We start from the raw sequence: 20,547 nt of genomic DNA, 5'->3' as shown, positions 1-20,547 counted from the left end.
CAGCTCTGCTCCGAATCAACTGCTACTGCTACTGCTACAACTTCAAAACGACTACATCTCCAACTATACTCCAACAACAACATCAAAAACTTCCACATCAAGTGCCTCACACAACACATCCGCTGTGTCTTCAAACCAATTCTCCAGCAAGATCACAGTCAAAACTTGATCACCGTCCATGAACTCCGCTCAACTCTCAAGACGCCGGCGATTAAGCCATGGCAATAAATAACTCACTGCTCTCCTAGCAGTGCACCTGCAGTAACGTATATCGCATGCTTTAAGGGGAAGCCTCGCAAAAAAATAACTACTTCCCAACAAAGACTAAACATCTATAAAGCTTTTGAAAGACGAGGCTCGCGTGACTAGAGAAATTTCAACCAATAACTCACCTTTCAAGCCTCCTGCCCGTCCACTGATCCATAACATTCCAAAGTAATTCGACTGCAAAGATCCAGACAATCTAGCCCCTAAGCTTTGGTCCGCGGCATGTTCGTGCGTAGAGAAACATGACAGAATGCGCTGTTATCATCCAATCTAGTCACGGAGCGCAGCTGCGTCACCTACACATTAACGCTAGTATTTCTGGTCAACAAAATGGCAGCCGATCTTTTGATTGACACCCCATTGAGCCAATAGCTGGAAGAAGACTTGTCACCATCCAATGAGCTCCCAACTCGAGATGGTCCCGCCTTCTCTGACAATTTATAAATGAGCTCGGCTACAAAGACCTTGTGAATTATAGGCTCGTGATTTAATAGCATTGAGATTCCAAACTTAATGTTAATGGATTAAAGTAAAGCCTATAACAACATTCCATTCACACAGTTTCTTCTAAGTGGTGACTTTATAGTTCAGAGTTTGATGTTGGCAGTTGATTATATTCATATTTATATATATATATATATATATATATATATATATATATATATATATATATATATATATATATATATATATATATAAAAAATTAATAAATACAATTTTTACCCAACCAGTTAAATTCAACACATCTAGCACAGAAGTTAAATCGTAATGTGATTCATATGTCCATACCAAGCGGCAACCTCCCGCTCTCCCTCGGGAAGCCAATACGGAAGTAACTAAAACTGCAATTCATCAAAATTCCGCTAGTCCTGGCTTCATAATAGAGCAAATTGCAACTGGGCCCACTGTTAGAATGGCCAACTTTCCAAAAAAAAAAAAAAAAAAAAAAAAAAAAAAAAGTGTTTGCAGCCTGGTACAAAGAACGATTTTGGTTCATAGCTATTATTACCCTCCATGACAACTGTGACAACTGTCATCCATTTTCTTTATATTAAGTTTGCATAATTAAGGGCGTGGCCACTTGAGTGACAGCTAGGTCTCGCTGGTTGCCGTCACTTCACCTCAGCTGAATCCGGCTGATTAGCCACTGATTTCGGCATATTCATCGTATTTTTGTTTTGTTTTATGTGGCGTTACACAGTCAGCTGCCTCTTGGAATTATTTCTTACAATTATCAGATGATATGGGATGCTGTGTGCACTTAATTGTGCTCACAAACCATTCATGTGGCCTCCATTTCCCATGTGAGTAAAGTTATATACATATACACCATCTCTATAAATGTGTGTATTTTATTTAAGATCATTTATCATTTATAATGTTCTTTAGAGCTGTAAAGCACTCCAGAATGTGACAGATTGATTAGCTGTAGGTTCTAGATCAGTCATCTGAAGCGTTATCATACAGTGTTATGCTGGAGTTCATCAATAGTCTTGCATTTACTAACACAGACTATATCTGAAGTGTTTGGAAGTAATTCGCGTTTTCCTCCTGTAGAAAATGTCATAAAAACAATGCTTAGTGGCTCAATGTATTACAACAGTGTTTTTAAATGTCTAAACACTTTACTGATATAGTGTACAGCCAAGCACATGTGGTCAGAACACAACGAGTTGCAGGTAATGAAGTATTAAGTGTTTCTCCCAAAGTAAGGTCTGGCTGCCAGGTCTAAGCAAAGTGCCAGCAGGTGTCTGTAGCTCCGCTCACTCTCCGCCTCTTTGCCCTTGTTTGGTATCCCGCCGTGGGTGCGATGACGCGATGACTTGTAGCTTCTTTTGCGCTCTTCAGAAACCTATGGGTGACGTCACGGATGCTACGTCCATATATTTTACAGTCTATGGTCCATACACAAAGTGACATGCAAGTTCATAATAACAATTCAGTTGAATCTGAAATGGCAAAGGAACAACTCCATGCTTGATAAGTAGGAGGAGGACATTTCTGACAATAGATCTTCAAGAGGTATCTGTCTTCAAGAAGTACTTTCAGGACCTCCAGACAAGCCACACCCCATATCCTCAGCTCTCCATCCATCTGCCATCCCGTGGGGGGATGAATGACCACCCCTACCATCCTTGCACTTCATGTCAACGAGACTATCATACCATGCATTAACAAAGGCGCTTGAATTCACAGTTACCCATGCCCTTATTAAGATGCCTCGCATGGATATCAGCTAAAACAAATTAATATGTCTGGCGAACATGTATCATGTTGTATAGATTTCATTTCTGATTCTCTTTGGTTTCTCGTTTCAGAGATCATGACTGCCGGCCCTAGAAGCTGACCTTCATCCAACCTATTACAATCCACATCCATTCCAAATACATTCACATTCCATGCAAAGGATACATTTTCACTAACCCAGCCCACACCACGATGCCATATTCACACTTGCCCCTTTTAGTTTTAAGATGTTCTGAACTAACATCAAATGTCAATCCCAAAATCCACCTCACCACATCTGATCTAACTTTGCTGGATGAAGAAACTCCATGTTTCTTTATTAAGCAAAGCAAATAGCTCAATTTCATAAAGGACGTTCTGGATACTTCCTCGATATCCCCTCCCCCACACACCCATTCCAAACCTTCCAAGCATTCTTACACAACAGTAGAGCAATACCCCCTCAGGGAAGCCCAGCTGATCCTCTCCAGCCAAATTCCACCCACACGCATTTCTAGGTATAAGCACGACTCTGCCTTTTCCCCCTATTCCCTCATACTAACATAGGCGCTCCTTCACTGCCCTTCCCACTTTTTACTTCCTTTAACTTTCCCTCCAAACTTGAGCTATTCCATACTCCTATTCACTCCCATTCACCACAGCTCACACCCATTTAGGGAGCACCCAGAGTTTCAATTGCTGCAGCAGAGACGCTCTAAACAAGCTCACATACACCTTAATTTCCAATACCACTAGCGTGACACTCCCACGTACTCATACAGCAGCAATGCTTCTACGGGTGCGCACATTACCTCCATAATGACCCACTGCACCTCTGCAGTAGCATAGATGCTCTGCCGAGCAGCACTTACCCATAGCACCACCACAATTGTAGTGAAGCTCTAGCTAAGCCCTTATTTTCCTTCATCTCTACATATCACTACGGACAGTATTTACATTCCAGTGGGAACACTCATAACTCCAATACCGGCCACCACTGCACCTCTACAACCGCAGAGGCACCCCGCTGAGCTACACTCACCCATAGCAAACCAGCAACTGCGGTGACGCTCTAGCTGAGCCCCTATTTACTCTCATCTGTACACATCACTATTGACAGCATTTAACATTCCTGCAGGAGCACTCATAACACTCCAATATTGACTACCACTGCACCCCCGCAACAGAAGAGACGCTCTGCCGAGCCTTATTCTCCCTCTGCACCACCGTTGCAGCAGTGACGCTCCACCTGAGCTCACACACATCTCCATTTAGCCATTCACTACCAACACACTCCCCAGCACTACAACATCAGTTAAAACGCCTCTGCGGAAGTGCACTTGCCTTCCAATTTTGACTTCCATCACATTTGCAACAGCAGAGAAGCTCCGCTGAGCTTCCTTTCCCCTCCTCACCACTGCCGCAGCAGTGACGCTCTGCCTGAGCTCACATACACCTGCATCTAACATACCACTACTGACACACTCCCCAGCACTGCCACAGCAGTTAAATTGCCTCCACGGAAGAGTACTTGCCTTGCAATTCCGACTTCCACTGCACCTCTGCAACAGCAGAGAAGCTCCGCTGAGCTTCTTTTTCCATCTGCACCACTGCCGCAGCAGTGACGCTCTGCCTGAGCTTACATTTCAAGGAAACCCAGCTGGCCCTAACCAGCTAACACAATACTCTAGAACAAGGGCTCGAGCATGACCCTCTGTATGTGTGCATATGTTTGTACATGGATCTATGTGTATGTGCGTGTGGGTATATATATATATATATATATATATATATATATATATATATATATATATATATATATATATATATATATATGTACGTGTGTGTGTGTGTGTGTATGTATACATGTATAAGTTTGCGAATGTGTTATGTATGCGTGTATTCATGCGCGTACTTGTTTATGTGCATGTGTGTGTCATGTATGAACGGTATGCACGCTATGATGTGCATGTGCATATGTACCTGTATGTACATACCTACCTTTCTGTTTCCAAGCTTTGCTATGCTTTGCCATCCCACCCAACAGCTCTGACCCCCGCAGGGGTCTAACCCGAGCTTCAACTCCCGCAGGAGTCACTTCAAGCCCATCCCTGGCCACCCCTTCACAGTCACACCTCCAGTAGGAGCATCCCTGCCCCCTCCTTTCTCCCCACTCTTACTGGAACCCCCCCCCCCCTATGGCTCTAACCCCCACAGGGGTTGCTCCGAGCTTCGACTCCCGCAGGAGTCATCATCGCCCCCCAGCCTTTAGGAATGGTATGCACACACGTACGAGCAGGTATATGTGTGTGCATTCGCGTGCGTGTGTGTGTGCGAATGTGTGTGCGTGCATGTGCACGCATGCAGGTATATCCCCTCTCCTTTTCTTCCTTCCGGCGTCGAGATCCTCCGCCACCCTCTTTTTATCCATCTCTTTTTAGCAAATTACTCCGCTACTCTTTCTCTTCCCATAGGCCCTCAATCCTCAGCTCTAACTCCCGCAGGAGTCACTAAAACGAGCTTCGACTCCTGCAGGAGTCTCGCCCCGGCCACCTCCTACAGTAGTCTCCACCGCCCCCTCCCTTCCCTAGACTACAGCAGGAGAAATGCCCACATCAGCTCTGACCCCCGCAGGGGTCGCCTCGAGCTTCGACTCCCGCAGGAGTCATTCACTGCCCCTCCCTGGCCCTTACTTATCGATTTTTATTTATATATATATATATATATATATATATATATATATATATATATATATATGTATATATATATATATGTATATATATATATATGTGTATATATATATATATATATATATATATGTATATATATATATATATATATGTGTATATATATATATATATATATGTATATATATATATATGTATGTATATATATATATATATATATATATATATATATATATATATATATATATATATGTATATATATATATGTATGTATATATATATATATATATATATATATATATATATATGTGTATAAATATTTTACATTTATGCTCTCCTTTTCTTCTTTCCGGCATCGAGATCCTCCGCCTGGCAATTATTTGCCCTTTCTCTACTTCCTTACAGCGTTGAGTGCTTTCGCTACCTTTCTACCTCTTCTTTTATCTCCTCCCTTATCTGTCAGTTCCCCCAATAATTTCCTCCTTCCTGCGGCAAATTTTCTCCGCTAACTGTTTTCTTTCAGCATTGATTCCGCTACTTTTTACTTCCGCTTAGGCCCTCAATCCCCAGCTCTAACTCCCGCAGGAGTGACTAAAAAAAGCTTCATGCCCCCCCTGGCCCACCACACACCATCTCATGCAGGAGTCTTCACCGTCCAATACCTTTCCCTACTCCCGCAGGAGCCTGCCCACCCCAGCTCTCACTCCCGCAGGAGTGTATCCAAGCTTGACTCCCTCAGGAGTCAATCCAGCCCTTCCCACGCCTCCGCTTGGACTCACGCAGGAGTCTACTTTCCTCTGCTCCCGCAGGAGCCTCTCTTCCTAAAATATCAATATATCCAGCAGCCGGATATGGCATTGTTACATCTGCATTTTTGGGGGGTTCTTAAATACGCGGCTGCTGTCCCGAGCTATATATGGCATTTTGGGAGTTCTCGAGATCTACCGGAGCTCAAACTCCCTTCTCGCCTTGCAACGGGAGGGAGCCCCGGGCTCGAGGATCTTATGAGCTCAGGGCTCTCTCCCGGGACAGCATGCCAAACAAGCTTATAATTAATCATCAGCTAAGTGTGAACTCTTGAAGTGAAGTTTAGTTATAAACAAATTTCGAGAGGATCACGTGCTTATGATTGCTAGCGGCTGGATCCGCATTATCCAATTCTCAATGCACCAATCAGACGACTCCTAAGCTACTACAAATACCCTGGGTTACGTACCACCACTATCTTCGTTTTGAAGAATCTCCCCATCCACCCCTACTCCTCCTTCTTCCTAGATGGGTGACAAGGTGGCCCAGTGCTTAGCACTGTTGCCTCACAGCAAGAATGTCTCTGGTTCTAGGCTTTACCAAACCAGCAGACATTTCTGTGCGGAGTTTGCATTTTCTCCCCGTGCTCACGTGGGTTTCCCCCGGGTTTCCCGGTTTCCTCCCACCGTCCAAAAAACATGCAACATAAGTTAATTGAGTAATCCAAACCGGCACTATAGACATGCTCCTAGTAAATGGTTATCTCTCAAGAGCAACCACTGGCTGTTCATTGGTTATTACAGCGGGGGAGTTCTCGAGATCTACCTGAGCTCAAACTCCCTTCTCGCCTTGCAACGGGAGGGAGCCCCGGGCTCGAGGATCTTATGAGCTCAGGGCTCTCTCCCGGGACAGCATGCCAAACAAGCTTATATTTAATCATCAGCTAAGTGTGAACTCTTGAAATGATTGTCAGTATGTTATCGATAGTTTGTGTGCATATTATTTTGTTACTCACCCTTTTATTTGTGTCTGGTTGCTATTTTTCCACAGCAGTTCCTCAGTCCTCACCTGACTGCTTGTTTAATTTGATTTTTGATTTTTCCGGGACTCACTCCTCTTTAAAGACTTGTTGTTTTTCTGCATTTGAGTTTGCTTTTTTTTTTTTTTTTTTTTTACTCATGACCCAAGTATTTTCTTTTTTCATTTTTGTTTAAATGTCTTCCGATGTTGGCATGATGTCTAGCTTTTGAGGCTCTTTTGATCTACTTCACTTTGTCAGACAGGTCCTATTTAGGTGATTTCTTGATTGCGAACGTGTGTGGTAATAATCAGGTCTGGGTGTGGCTAAAGAACTTGAAGTCAGTGTAATAAATTAAAGTTATGTTTTAATGGGAAAAACATTTTCACACAAGGCTATGCAGTTCAGTATTTTGTTTTCCTTTTAAGAATAAAAACCTTCATTTAAAAACTGCACAATGTGTTTAATTGTGTTATCTTTGACTAATGTTTACATTTGTTTGATGATCTGAGACCGTAAAGTGTTAGAATTCTGCACTGCATTCGTTACATGCAGATTACTAACCTTTAGAACATTTGTCATTTAAACGTGCAGATTTAAGGCTATATGCAGATGTTTTTTTTCTGACAGATTTATTTGTCAGGCACAGAATGAGAAAGCATTCCCTAACTGCTTTACAAGTTTTACAAAAACATGTTGTTTTGTTGTGATTACGAATATATACAAATAAAAACTGGCCATTTACAGCTTTCAAATTTATGTCTCATCAATATGACCAAAATGATCTGGGATTAATCATATAAGAATCTGCTTAAATGTGTATGTGTGTAATGGACCCCAGGAGGTTGATATGACAAGATCAATCTAAATATGATCTGCTATGTTTTTACATTTATTGTGCATCAAAATTAAGGTTTGTGTAGCCAATATTTTTAGTACCTTTTCACTTCAGCTTTTGATGAAAGTTTTAATGATTTACTAAAAACTGAACTTTTTTTTTTATTTCAGACCTAATTAAAGACTATGAGGAGAGTAAAGAGGAGGAACAGCATGTCAAAATTGAGGACAAAGTTCATTTAAAGACTGATGGTATTTTAAAAGTGAGAGACAAGAGTTGTTTTACCTGCACTCGGTGTGGCAAGAGTTTCAGCCAAGCATCATACCTTACTAAACACATGATGATCCACACTGGAGAAAAACCATTCACATGCCCTCAGTGTGGGAAGAGTTTCAGCCAATCATCATACCTTACTAAACACATGATGATCCACACTGGAGAGAAACTATTCACATGCCCTCAGTGTGGGAAGAGTTTCAACCAATCATCAAACCTAAATCAACACATGATGATCCACACTGGAGAGAAACCATTCACATGCCCTCAATGTGGGAAGAGATTCAGCAAATCATCATCGCTTTATAGACACATGAAGATCCACACCGGAGAAAAACCATTCACATGCACTCAGTGTGGGAAGAGTTTCAGCCAATCATCATTCCTTAATAAACACATGAGGATCCACACTGGAGAGAAACTATTCACATGCCCTCAGTGTGGGAAGAGTTTCAACCAATCATCAAACCTAAATCAACACATGATGATCCACACTGGAGAGAAACCATTCACATGCCCTCAGTGTGGAAAGAGTTTCAACCAATCATCAAACCTAAATCAACACATGATGATCCACACTGGAGAGAAACCATTCACATGCCCTCAGTGTGGGAGGAGTTTCAACCAATCATCAAATCTAAATCAACACATGATGATCCACACCGGAGAAAAACCATTCACATGCCCTCAGTGTGGGAAGAGTTTCAGCCAATCATCATACCTTACTAAACACATGATGATCCACACTAGAGAAAAACCATTCACATGCCCTCAGTGTGGGAAGAGTTTCAGCCAATCACCATACCTTACTAAACACATGATGATCCACACTGGAGAGAAACCATTCACATGCCCTCAGTGTGGGAAGAGATTCAGCAAATCATCATCGCTTTATAGACACATGAATGTCCACACCAGAGAAAAACCATTCACATGCCCTCAGTGTGGGAAGAGTTTCAGCCAATCATTATACCTTACTAAACACATAATGATCCACACTGGAGAAAAAACATTCACATGCCCTCAATGTGGGAAGAGTTTCAGCAAATCATCATCGCTTTATAGACACATGAAGATCCACACCGGAGAAAAACCATTCACATGCACTCAGTGTAGGAAGAGTTTCAGCCAATCATCATTCCTCAATAAACACATGAGGATCCACACTGGAGAGAAACCATTCACATGCACTCAGTGTGGGAAGAGTTTCAACCAATCATCAAACCTTAATCACCACATGATGATCCACACTGGAGAGAAACCATTCACATGTACTCAGTGTGGGAAGAGTTTCAGCAAATCATCATCGCTTTATAGACACATGAAGATCCACACCGGAGAAAAACCATTCGCATGCCCTCAGTGTGGAAAGAGTTTCAACCAATCATCATACCTTAATAAACACATTAGGATCCACACTAGAGAGAGATCATTCACATGCACTCAGTGTGGGAAGAGTTTCATCCACTCATCCCACCTTAATAGACACATGAAGATCCACACTGGTGTGAGAGAGTATATGTGCTTGGAGTGTGGGAAGACTTTTATTACAGCTGCAGAATTTAAACGGCACCAGAGGATTCACATTGGAGAAAAACCGTACAAGTGTTCACTCTGCAGTAAGAGGTTTACTCACTCAGGAACCTTGAAAACACATAAGAGGATTCACACTGGAGAGAAACCGTAGACATGATCAGTGTTTGCAGAGTTTCACTCATTCAGGGCAGCTTAAGAAACACATGGGATGGTTTCTGGTATGGCGTCGACACGTGTAGCAGCATAGAAAGAGCGCTCCCATACACACTGGTATTAATCCTCTTTTTACATTATATATGATAACCTAAACCATATTTAAATAACATGGAGGGGGACAAAAACAAAAAGGCTCGGACAAAACAACAATTAAAACTTGAAAATAACGAGACCTCAACAGAAGCGGAGCAGCAAGTTGGAGAATTGGAGGAGAACATTGCTGAGATGAAAGAAATGCTCGATCAATCCATCCAAATTCAGAAAACTTACAAGAGAAACTGTTAGATCTAGAAACACGCTCCGGTAGAAATAATATTCAGATCTTTGGAACCCCGGAAGGAAGCGAATGGAATAATATCCAAAACTTGGTGGAAACGATTTTCATCACTCGACAAATTGGACCTTAAAATCCAACGTGTCACTGGGCACTCGGACCAAAACCACCCACTGACGCCACCCTAGATCAGTGGTGGTATTCTTCCTGGAATACAAAATGTAGGACCTGGTCCTCTGCTCTGCATGAAGAAAGTAATACACTGGAATGAAAAAAGGATTTTCTTTGACCAAGACTACCCACCTGAGATCCAACAGAAAAGATCAAACCATCCAAATTCAAGAAAATTTACAAGAGAAACTTAAATCCAGAATCACGTAGAAATAATATTCAGATTTTTGGAATCCCGGAAGGAAGCGAATGGAATAATATTCAAGCCTTGGTGGAAAGATTATCAAAATGGAGCTGTCACTCGACTAATTGGACCTTAAAAGCCAACGGTGTTACCGGGTACTCGGACCAAAACCACCCGCTGACACCACCCTAGATCAGTGGTGGTATTCTTCCTGCAATACAAAACGAAGAAACTGGTCCTCCGCATGGAGAAAGAAAGTAATACACTGGAACGAAAAAAGGATTTTCTTTGACCAAGACTACCCACCTGAGATCCAACAGAAAAGACGGGCTTTTGCTCCGATAAGAAAAATTCTAAAAGAAAAGGGGATTAAGTTCCAAGCACCACCGCCGGCGAAACTTAGAATCTTTCTGGAAAACAGGCCCGTCATGTACAATTCGATGACGGAGGCATCAAGAGATCTGAAAGAATAAGGACTGATAAACAGCAAAGAAGAAACTATTATAGGAATCTCTGAGAAAGTGAAACAAAGACCTTGGCAAAAGGTTGGAGTGACATCGAAGAAAAGTAAGGAAAAAAATTTCAAAGGGACAACACTAGCTCCGTTTGAAAGAAGGGTAAAACCTGACAGATCCTAACAAAGAACTCTGAGAGCCTGGTAAAACTTCTTGACTTGATTCACCGATGATGGACATTTAAATCATTTGAATGAAGAATAGTATTTAACCGAACTGACCAACGACACAAGATGAACGATTGAAGCACACCAAGACTCATTGAGTATTTGAGTAACATACTGGTAGGAAGACAAAGGGATTCTAATTTATACACTTAAAATCCCTTGCTATAATTAGAAAGTAGAAAAATTTAACTTGAAAACCTTGTCAGAAATACAAGAATATAATATTGCCAGATACGGGGTTTGTTAAAGGAAGGATCAGAAAAGACTACTGATGGACTATGTCAGAACATGGATCAGTGCATCATGGATCAGTTTCTTCCCCCATTTCACAAGTGCAAGTACGTGCGATTAAAATTGTTGCCTCGTTTACTCTAGCTTGCATTTAGTTGTGTTTTGTTACTTGTAACCGTGTGTACTGTATCAGGTTCTCTTTGTATTCTCATATCACGTGTAAAGCCACGTTGAAAACGTGACGCATGCCGATTTGTTTACTGATCGTCAGCTGTTCCTACACACGTGCAAAGGTCAAGTTTCAAAATAGTTCAGCTCAGGTTCGAGGTGAGGTGTCTAAATTGCACCCAGCAAGCTGAACTGGAGCTTTAGGCGAATGGTGATCACACCGGCCTCAACCCGAAAGTGCATTCTCTGTTTTTGAATGTTTTGGTGTTGTGTTCTCTGAGGAGAAGTGTAATGTGTGTGTGTGTGTGTTGTGTCCTCCGAGGAGGAGGGTTATGTGTGTGTGTGTGTGTGTGTGTGTGTGTGTGTGTGTGTGTGTGTGTGTGTGAAAAGAGCAGGTAGAGTGTGACGGGCTAGGAGATCTCCTCCCCAGTTCTTGGAGTTTTTGCTCAATAAAATAGTTAGTCGTCAGTATTTTCAAGTCCATCGTCTGTGTTTACATTCACCCACTGAAAGCCAAAATTCACGCCTTACACTATGAAGCGTGTATGCACTGTGACTACTTTTATATTGTTGATTAGCTGCTGGACATTTCTTTCTGTCTCGCGCTGAAGGCTGTCACTGTCGACCAATCGCAGCAGGCTGTCATCGGTCCAATCAGCGCAGATTAGCTTCACGCTAAGGAGGGGTTTTGGAACAAATGAATCGCTGAACGAATCATATGGGAGTCGCTGGGATAATTAGGTAAAAATAAATGCAGATTATAAGACCATGAAAGTGTTTTTTGACCTTGCATGCATATTAGACTGTTGTTGGAGACCCTTACAACCAAAATATGACCCTATTTCATTCGATTTAAGGTTTTCTTTTCCTCATATAATAATGGTTGTAAATGAGGAGTAATGACATTAATCTCAAATAAAATCAACTTCAAACTAATTTCTAAGATTACTGAAGTAGAATGACGATATAACCTAATTAAAGGAACTATCTACCAAGACGAAGTTACATTAGTCAATATAAATAGACCACCTGAAAAAGACAAAGCATTTCTCAAAAAATATTTACTATTATAGCCAAGGAGGCGTCAGGTACGTTGATCTGTGGGGGAGACTGGAATGTACAACTTCAGCCTGAATTGGACTCATCTTCTAATAAGCAAATCAGTCAAGAAACTAGACAAATAAGATATATGATGAAAGAATTAGGCTTAATAGATGTATGGAGAGACATATACCCTCTTAAAAAAGAATATACTTCTCTTCCGTCCACATGTCTCATTCTAGAATTGATTATTTTTTATGTTTGGTCAGATCAACATAAAATAAAAGACTGTAAAATAGGAACAAGGGACATCTCAGACCATGCAGGAGTATGTTTAACAGTGTACCTGGACAATAAACCCAAAAAGACAATTTGGCGATTTAACCCTAATCATTTGAATGGATTAACATGTGTAGAATATGTTAAAAAAGAATTATTAGAATATTTAAAACATAATGATAATGGAGTGGTGTCACCTAGTATCCTATGGGATGCAGCTAAAGCTGTTATGTGAGGCAACCTTATAGTGTGGGGATCAAGGAAAAAAAAACTGAATTATAAAAATAATCAGAATATACAACTTAAAGAAAGATCCAGATATTTTTAATAAAATCAAAGAAGTTAAAGCAGAACTCAATAAAATATTCAACGAGCAAGTACAATTCAAACTTACATTTTTAAAGCTGAAATTTTAGGAAAATGATCCAAAGGCAAAAAAGCTCCTGACATGGAGAATAAGAAAACAACAGGCAGAGAGGAGTATATTTAAAATCAAAGATCCCAAAACTCAAAAGATATGTCATAAATTGGAGGAAATACAACAGGCTTTTCAAAAATACTATAAGGAATTATATACCTCAAAAGATAATGTTGAACTTGCAAACATACAAGCATTTTTACACACATTAGATTTACCATCAATTAGATCAATACAAAATAAAACCCTAACTCAAACAATAACTATAGAAGAAATAAGCAACGCTATATCAAAACTTAAAACATCTAAAGTACCAGGCATAGATGGCTTCTCTGCAGAATAGTATAAAATATTTAAAGAACAATTGATGTCAACGCTTTTTGAATGCTTTAATCATACCTTACATGAGGGCGACCCCCCTAGATCCTGGAGAGAAGCTATCATATCTGTGATGTCAAAAGAAGGAAAAGATCCACCAGAGTGTAAATCATATAGACCTATTTCAGTCCTAAATATTGACTCTATGCATCTATATTAGCTAAACGATTAGAGGACATTCTTCCAGACCTAACAGATACTGATCAAACAGGGGTTATAAAACAAAGACAAACATATGATAATATATGGCGAGCCCTTCACGTAATAGATTATATATCCCATAACAAGATTAGCTCTCTCCTAATTTGTCTAGATGCAGAAAAAGCATTCGTTTCGCTGAGTTGGGATTTTTTATATTTAGTTCTGCAACGATTTGAATTTGAAAATGACACTATAAAAGTTTTTAAATCCTTATATTTAACTCCTACAGCTAGAATTAAATTAACTGAGATATTTCGGAACATTATATTAGAAAGAGGATGTCGACAAGGGTGCCCATTGAGTGCTTCCTTATTTGCGTCATTTATTGAACCATTGGCACAACAGAAATGAGGGGAGAGAATATCTCAAAAATGAGATATTGAACATAAAATCACTGTTTTACTGTTTACTGATTACTGTTACTGTTACATACCCAGAATTCACCAATAACTAAAACCTGTAATCAATAAAACTATATACACCTGCAGCTATATGTTACAATACTTAGATTTCACTTGAATACAGAGACAATCTCTGTATTTACCTGAAATCTAAGTATTCTAAGTTTTTACACTTTTGAGTTTTTCTCTTAGACTCCTTGGCCTCCATTACAATCACATCTGACATATCAGATTGGTGTGACTTTTTGCCACATTGCTCATTGACATCTGCATTCAGATGAGCTAGTCCTTCTGATTGACCCTCTGACAACATTTCTACAAGGTACAGATCATCTGTGGAACACTCGGCCATGTCACGATTTGTTCCAGCCACATTTTCTTGTTGGTCAGCCAATGCGTTTGTGCTACCCACAAATGCCACATCCATGACCCTCGCCACAAAATTTCACCAGTACTCACATTGACCCGTCTCCCAGCAGCGTAGCAACAAGTGCATCTGAGTCAGGGGTGCCCTTGTTAGGGATGTTCCTCAATTTTCGCATTAGAAAATCATCTATAGCAAAATTTTTCATTTTGCCACTGTTCTCCTCAATTGTGAGAATGCCTCTTAATGCAGCAACAATTCTGGATGTATGACAGCAGGCGTCACACTGCTGGCACCTCGTCACCGAAGTCCCCAGATTCACCTTTGGTAAAGCATGTCGTTTTGGACAAAAATATTCTATTTTACCTCAGCGGTGACAATGATGCTCTCCTTCCTTTCAAAGTTCTCCCTAATCTTTGCGACCGCTGTTAAATCATCAGCACAAACTGCAATTGTAATTTGTGCTGTACTTGACAAGCACTTACAGCCACCAAATTTCTGCACTGAAACATTTGTGAGTGTATACCACTTTCCAACATTAAGCAGTTCCCCACCTCTAACAGTCAGGCACATGCTGTATGTCGCATCAGCAACATCATTTGATCTAGTCATCATCTTTTGGCTGCTGCGGGTGTATGCGTCTCTGACTTCGTTTAACTGCAGTACCTTGATTTTGATGTTGACCTAAAACACAAAAATACAACCGACTTTTGTTACACAAAACATAAATTCATACAGCAACAACATAACCTTACACTAATATCACATTATAATCATACAATTAATTTTACAATACCTACAAATGCTGCAATACATGTAATGAAAGTAGTGTTGATATTAAAAAATTAATTATCAATAAAACCTACTCAAAAGTTTAAAATTGATTCAGTACTCAATTATAATTGCAACAATACAAAACAAATAAATGACCATTCAGACACATATACTGAGGGTGAATGGTTCGGGGGTGAGGTCTCTGATTAACATTTAGAACCGGGATAGGAAAGTAACTGTATTAAAATAGTAACTGTCCTCCCTGCTGAAAAATCCAGCTTAAACCAGCCTAGGCTGGTTGGCTGGTTTTAGCTGGTTGACCAGCCTGGTTTTAGAGGGGTTTTGGCCATTTCCAGGCTGATTTTAGCTGGTCAGGCTAGAAAATGACAAGCTAAATCCAGCTTGACTAGCCTGGTTTAAGCTGGACGTAGCTGGTTTTGGCTGGGCTGGTTTCCACGTGGATGTGCGCATGCTCGCTCGCTTGAAAGCGATATTGTTAGACCGCCCACTCCCATTCAAATTAGTTACTGACCGTTCCCATGCTTCATTCGAAATTTAATCCCACACCACAAGAAATCTGGTCGGGTTCCACGGTACAGCAGCAGGAATGCAGACCTCTAGCTTGTATTTACCACGTCTCCCTTCTCCTTCGGTCTAAACCGGAAATACTGCCAAACTGCAGAGGTTGTGTTCTTTTTCGAGACCAAGTCACCTGGTGCGCGACGTGCCATCTTACCTCACCTTTCTCTCTCTAAATAATATTAAATATTTAATACTTGTCTCCTATATAAGTGCATTGCTTTTTATGACGGTATAACGTTATTGAAACTGATACCGTTGCTATTTTTAGATCCCGCGGTATACCATATTACCGCCCAAGCCTAATACACACACAGGGATTTGCCGTTTATGTATTGTGTTAATTAATGAATGTTGTTTGTGTTTATGTTGTTTGTAAGGACATTCTTCAGAGAGCTGTGTGATTTTCATATATAAAAAAGATTACTTAAGCATTCCATGATAAGATTTGAATACAAGATCTAGAGAACTGAACTATTTTTGTTATTTTTATTCTTGTGTATCCCATTGATTAAAGATGAGCATTACAAAGTGTCTTGTATTTATCTTCCTTTTTATTTTTCTTAGATTGTTTCCTTAAAAACCCCTTTGCAAGCAGGGGCCCGTTCACAGTCCGCTGGGGGCGTGGCTGGGCGTGTCTATATGATTTATGACCTTTGTTCCGTAAATATATACAACCTTGTGTCAAAACCTATGCATCGTTAGAAAGCTATAAACCTCAAGATTCATGTTCTGAGCTTGTTTTTCAAATCAATGTACCACAGAGGAAAGGGTTAAATGAAATCACGAAGGACCGCCCATTTAAACACGTGCAAAGTTCACCGCAATACTTACGTTTTATCTCCTGTATTTCTGATCAGCGAGGACGACTCCAAAATGCATCCCAGCTTTTGATCCAAAACAATGGAAAAATTTGGGAAAAACGAAAAATACTCCCATTGTTTACAAAGATCATTTCAAGATGAAGTAATCAGTAACGACTCTTTTCGAGGGGAGGGGGAGAGGGAGGGGGAGGGGGAGGAGTAGAGGGAGGGGGAGCGGGAGCAGATGCCAGTCAGTGTCTGATGTGTCCCCTGGCACCTCACATGAAAGATGGAAGGATGTGGATGAAGATGACAGTGGGCCTCCCCAGCCTGTGTTCAGGCCTGCTCGTGAACCTGGGCCACAGTTGGTGACAACTGACAGATACACACCGCTGCAGTTGTTCCAGCTTTTTTGTACTCCATCTGTGTTGCAGACCATCATGCAACACTCTAATGCCTATGCAAGCAAACATCGCCAGGAAACAGACAAGTCATGGAAAAGTATCTCTGTGGAAGACATGAAGTCTTACCTGGCGCTTGTGATTTTCATGGGTCTCATGAAGGTCAGAATCAGTTTTATTGCCAAGTGTGCTTCACACACACAAGGAATTTGTTTTGGCTACAGAAGCTTCCAGTGTACATAAAGTGACAAGTGACAACACAAAATAAATATGGAAAAAAATAAATAAATAAAATAAAAACAAAATGATAAACATTAAACAGATGCGGTTAGTCAAGAAATCTGGATGAGTTGTATGTACAGATTGTTATAAATATACAGGTTATAAGGTGCTGTGTACAAGTGCGAATGTAGAAAGTATTGCATTGTATAATGTTATAAGGTGCTGTGTACAAGTGCGTATGAGAAAATATTTATTGCACAGTAGGGGGATATTTAACTGTTCATAAGGTAGACAGCCTGAGGAAAGAAACTTTTCCTGTGTCTGGCTGTTTTTGTGCTTGGTGCTCTGAAGAGGCGACCAGACGGTAACAGTTCGAACAGATAGTGTGCTGGGTGTGAGGCGTCCAGAGGGATTTTGCGAGCCCTTTTACTCACTCTGGAAGAGTACAGTTCTTGAAGTGTAGGAAGGGTAGTGCTTTGACAGACTATTGGAGGAGGTCTGGCGTGTACAGTGTTCCCCTTCCTGCAAGGATCATGTCCTGTAGGACGTTTCTGAACATTGCTAATGCTCTCCATCTTAGCGATCCTCAGGATGATGAAGTAAACGAAGGAAAGCAGGGAACCGCAGCCTATGACCGCTTGGGGAAGATCAAGCCTCTGTATGACAACATTAGGGATGCCTGCAAAGCATTTTTTCATCCTGGTCAAAACATCTCCATAGATGAAAGGATGGTGGCATCCAAGGCGAGGTCTGAGCTCAAGCAGTACATGAAGAACAAACCCACTAAATGGGGCTACAAGCTTTTTGTTTTGGCAGATTCCCAGTGTGGTTATACATCGGTGTTCTTTGTGTAAGAAGGCAAGCGCATGTCATCTCCGAATGGGCTGAGCTAGGAGTCTGTCATGGCACTCATAGATGAAAAGTATCTGAGCACTGGTTATAAGCTGTACGTGGACAACTTTTACACCATTCCCAAGCTTTTCAGAGACCTCCTCTCTAAGAGGATTTTGGCATGTGGCACCATTCGTTCAAACAGGATTGGTTTCCCAAAGACGGCCACCAATAAGCTGCCACCGAATGCTCCACGAGGGTCATTGCGATGGATCAGAGAGGATGACCTGCTGTTTGTGGAATGGAAAGACACCCGGGAAGCGCTGATGTGCTCCACTTACCACAAAGCATATGGAGGTGACGTCTATTGTGCATGTGCCAGTCCCTGTTGCTGTGCTGGACTACAACAGGTTCATGGGGGGAGTGGACATGTCAGATGCCCTCATTGGTTACTACAAAGTGCTTCATAAGACACGGAAGTGGTAACGATCCTTCTTTTACCACTTTGTAGACATTGCTGTTGTCAATGCCTTCATTTTGCATCAGCAACTAGCCAGAGCAAAGAAGGAAAGACCCCTGACCCAGAAAGCATTCAGGGAAACCCTTGTTATGGAGCTCTCAGGTTTGGAATCAGGCAGAGCTGCAATCCCAACTCCATCTACCATCTGCCACAATCCGAAGCACATCTCGGATGACAGCACTTCTGGACGACGAAAGTGCAGACTTTGCCATCAGAAGACGCCAGTCATGTGTGCAACATGTGAGGTGCCGCTGTGTTTCCTTCCGAAACGGGACTGCTACAATGACATGGCATCGAAGGGAGGGGAAATATTGATTAGTGTGTGGTATTTAGTCTGTCATGTTCCATTTTTATTTGCACTTTATATTGTTCAAAGTGTTCAAAGCTAATAGTTGTTCAAGAATTTTTTCAAGTATAGGTGGAGTTCAGACCCTGAGAAATGCAGTTCCAAGAAGTTAGGGGATGAACAACAATCCACATCCAGTAAGTTTTGATCTTGTGTTTTCTCTGGTAATAGTGGATTCAATTTGTTAACATTACTTTAGTTTTTTTTTTACATTGGCTGTCTGTGTTTCCTTTTTTACAGTGTGGATCTTCAGATTCTGCATTGTTGAAAAAAGTGTGACAGGCTGGCATGAGGCAGTATACTTACACACTCACAATTATACACAGTGTTACAAAGTTGATTTGTTTTACTTACACACTTTTTCTGTCTCTGTTTCCTTTTTTCCGCATGGGTTTCTTCGGAGTCTGGGTTGTTGAAGAAAATGTGGCACGAGGTAGTCCTAGGTAAGTACTCACACATGTACACATCTATACATAGTTACAAAGTTGATTTGTTCTGCTTTTACAGTTTTTCTGTCTCTGTTTCCTTTGTTGCAGTGGATGTCTTGTGAGTCTGCACTGTTGAAGAGCACATAAAATGCTGACATGAGGCAGTACTAGGTAAGTACTTACACGTCACATCACAGTATTCCACATTTGATTTATTGTGCTTACACACTTTCTAACTTTCTCTCTATCTCGCTCTCATGTCTTTCAGCGTCTTTGGTTTCCAGTTGGATAGACAGCCAACCTCTGTATTGTCTTTAGTGTAAATAGTTGCATTGTTGATCAAACATTAAAATTAATATTTTGCTGTAACAAAAATTGTAATAATTTTTTTAAATTTCTTCAAGTGTTTGTTTTCCCTAAATTCATCAAGTTTTTTTCAAATGCATATGTACAGTATGTAGTATCTAATATCATTGGGAGTCTCCAAATAGCCATTTTTAAAGGTTTCCTTGAATTATCTAGAAATAAAAGCTTTCAAAAACTAAAATGCAACATTTGATTTCAATAAAATTTTTTTTTACAAAAGACTAGTCTAGGCGTTGACTATTGTACCAGTTGGAGTTGCCAAATGGACACCAGGTAAACAAATAAGTTAACGCCACAATTGTTGATCTGAAATAGTTTTTTTCTTGTCTTTTCCTCCTGATTTGGTGGGCAGAGCAGTTCTGAATCAATTTGCATGTTTGTGTTATGTATTTTTGACTCATTTGGGCACTTGGTTACCAGGTGTCCACTTGGAGTCTCCAAATGGTCTTTTTAAAAGGATGCCTAGACATTTTTTAAATAAATGCTTACAGAAACCCCATTTTTGGGAGTATCATCCTCAAATTTGAATTACAACATGGGCATACATACATCTTGATGTTTTTAGTGTTTTTAAACCATTACCATTCAATCAACATCCATTTTTTCATAAGTGAAATCTTTTAAACAAAGTCGCGAGTAATGTTTTTCTATATTTAACCATATTTTACTATAAC

The 20,547-nt window shown here is 40.6% G+C and overlaps 1 protein-coding gene and 1 long non-coding RNA gene across 2 annotated transcripts in view; both read left to right on the top strand.

Moving 5' to 3' along the window:
- The window catches only part of LOC130222030 (gastrula zinc finger protein XlCGF57.1-like), a 142,463-nt gene that overhangs the window by 12,418 nt on the left and 109,498 nt on the right, over window positions 1-20,547 (top strand). Inside the window, exon 2 of the mRNA XM_056454643.1 lies at window positions 7,954-9,548. Within this exon, the coding sequence (XP_056310618.1) occupies window positions 7,954-9,548 (1,595 nt within the window). The remainder of the gene's footprint in view (window positions 1-7,953; window positions 9,549-20,547) is intronic.
- Window positions 18,817-19,963, top strand: LOC130222284 (uncharacterized). Its single transcript, XR_008836416.1, has 4 exons — window positions 18,817-19,216; window positions 19,320-19,522; window positions 19,616-19,678; window positions 19,776-19,963. It is a non-coding gene; the product is annotated as an uncharacterized LOC130222284 (long non-coding RNA).

Source organism: Danio aesculapii, chromosome 4 (assembly GCF_903798145.1).
Source record: "Danio aesculapii chromosome 4, fDanAes4.1, whole genome shotgun sequence".
Taxonomy (NCBI): domain Eukaryota; kingdom Metazoa; phylum Chordata; class Actinopteri; order Cypriniformes; family Danionidae; genus Danio; species Danio aesculapii.
This window is presented reverse-complemented; position numbering and strand designations above follow the sequence as displayed.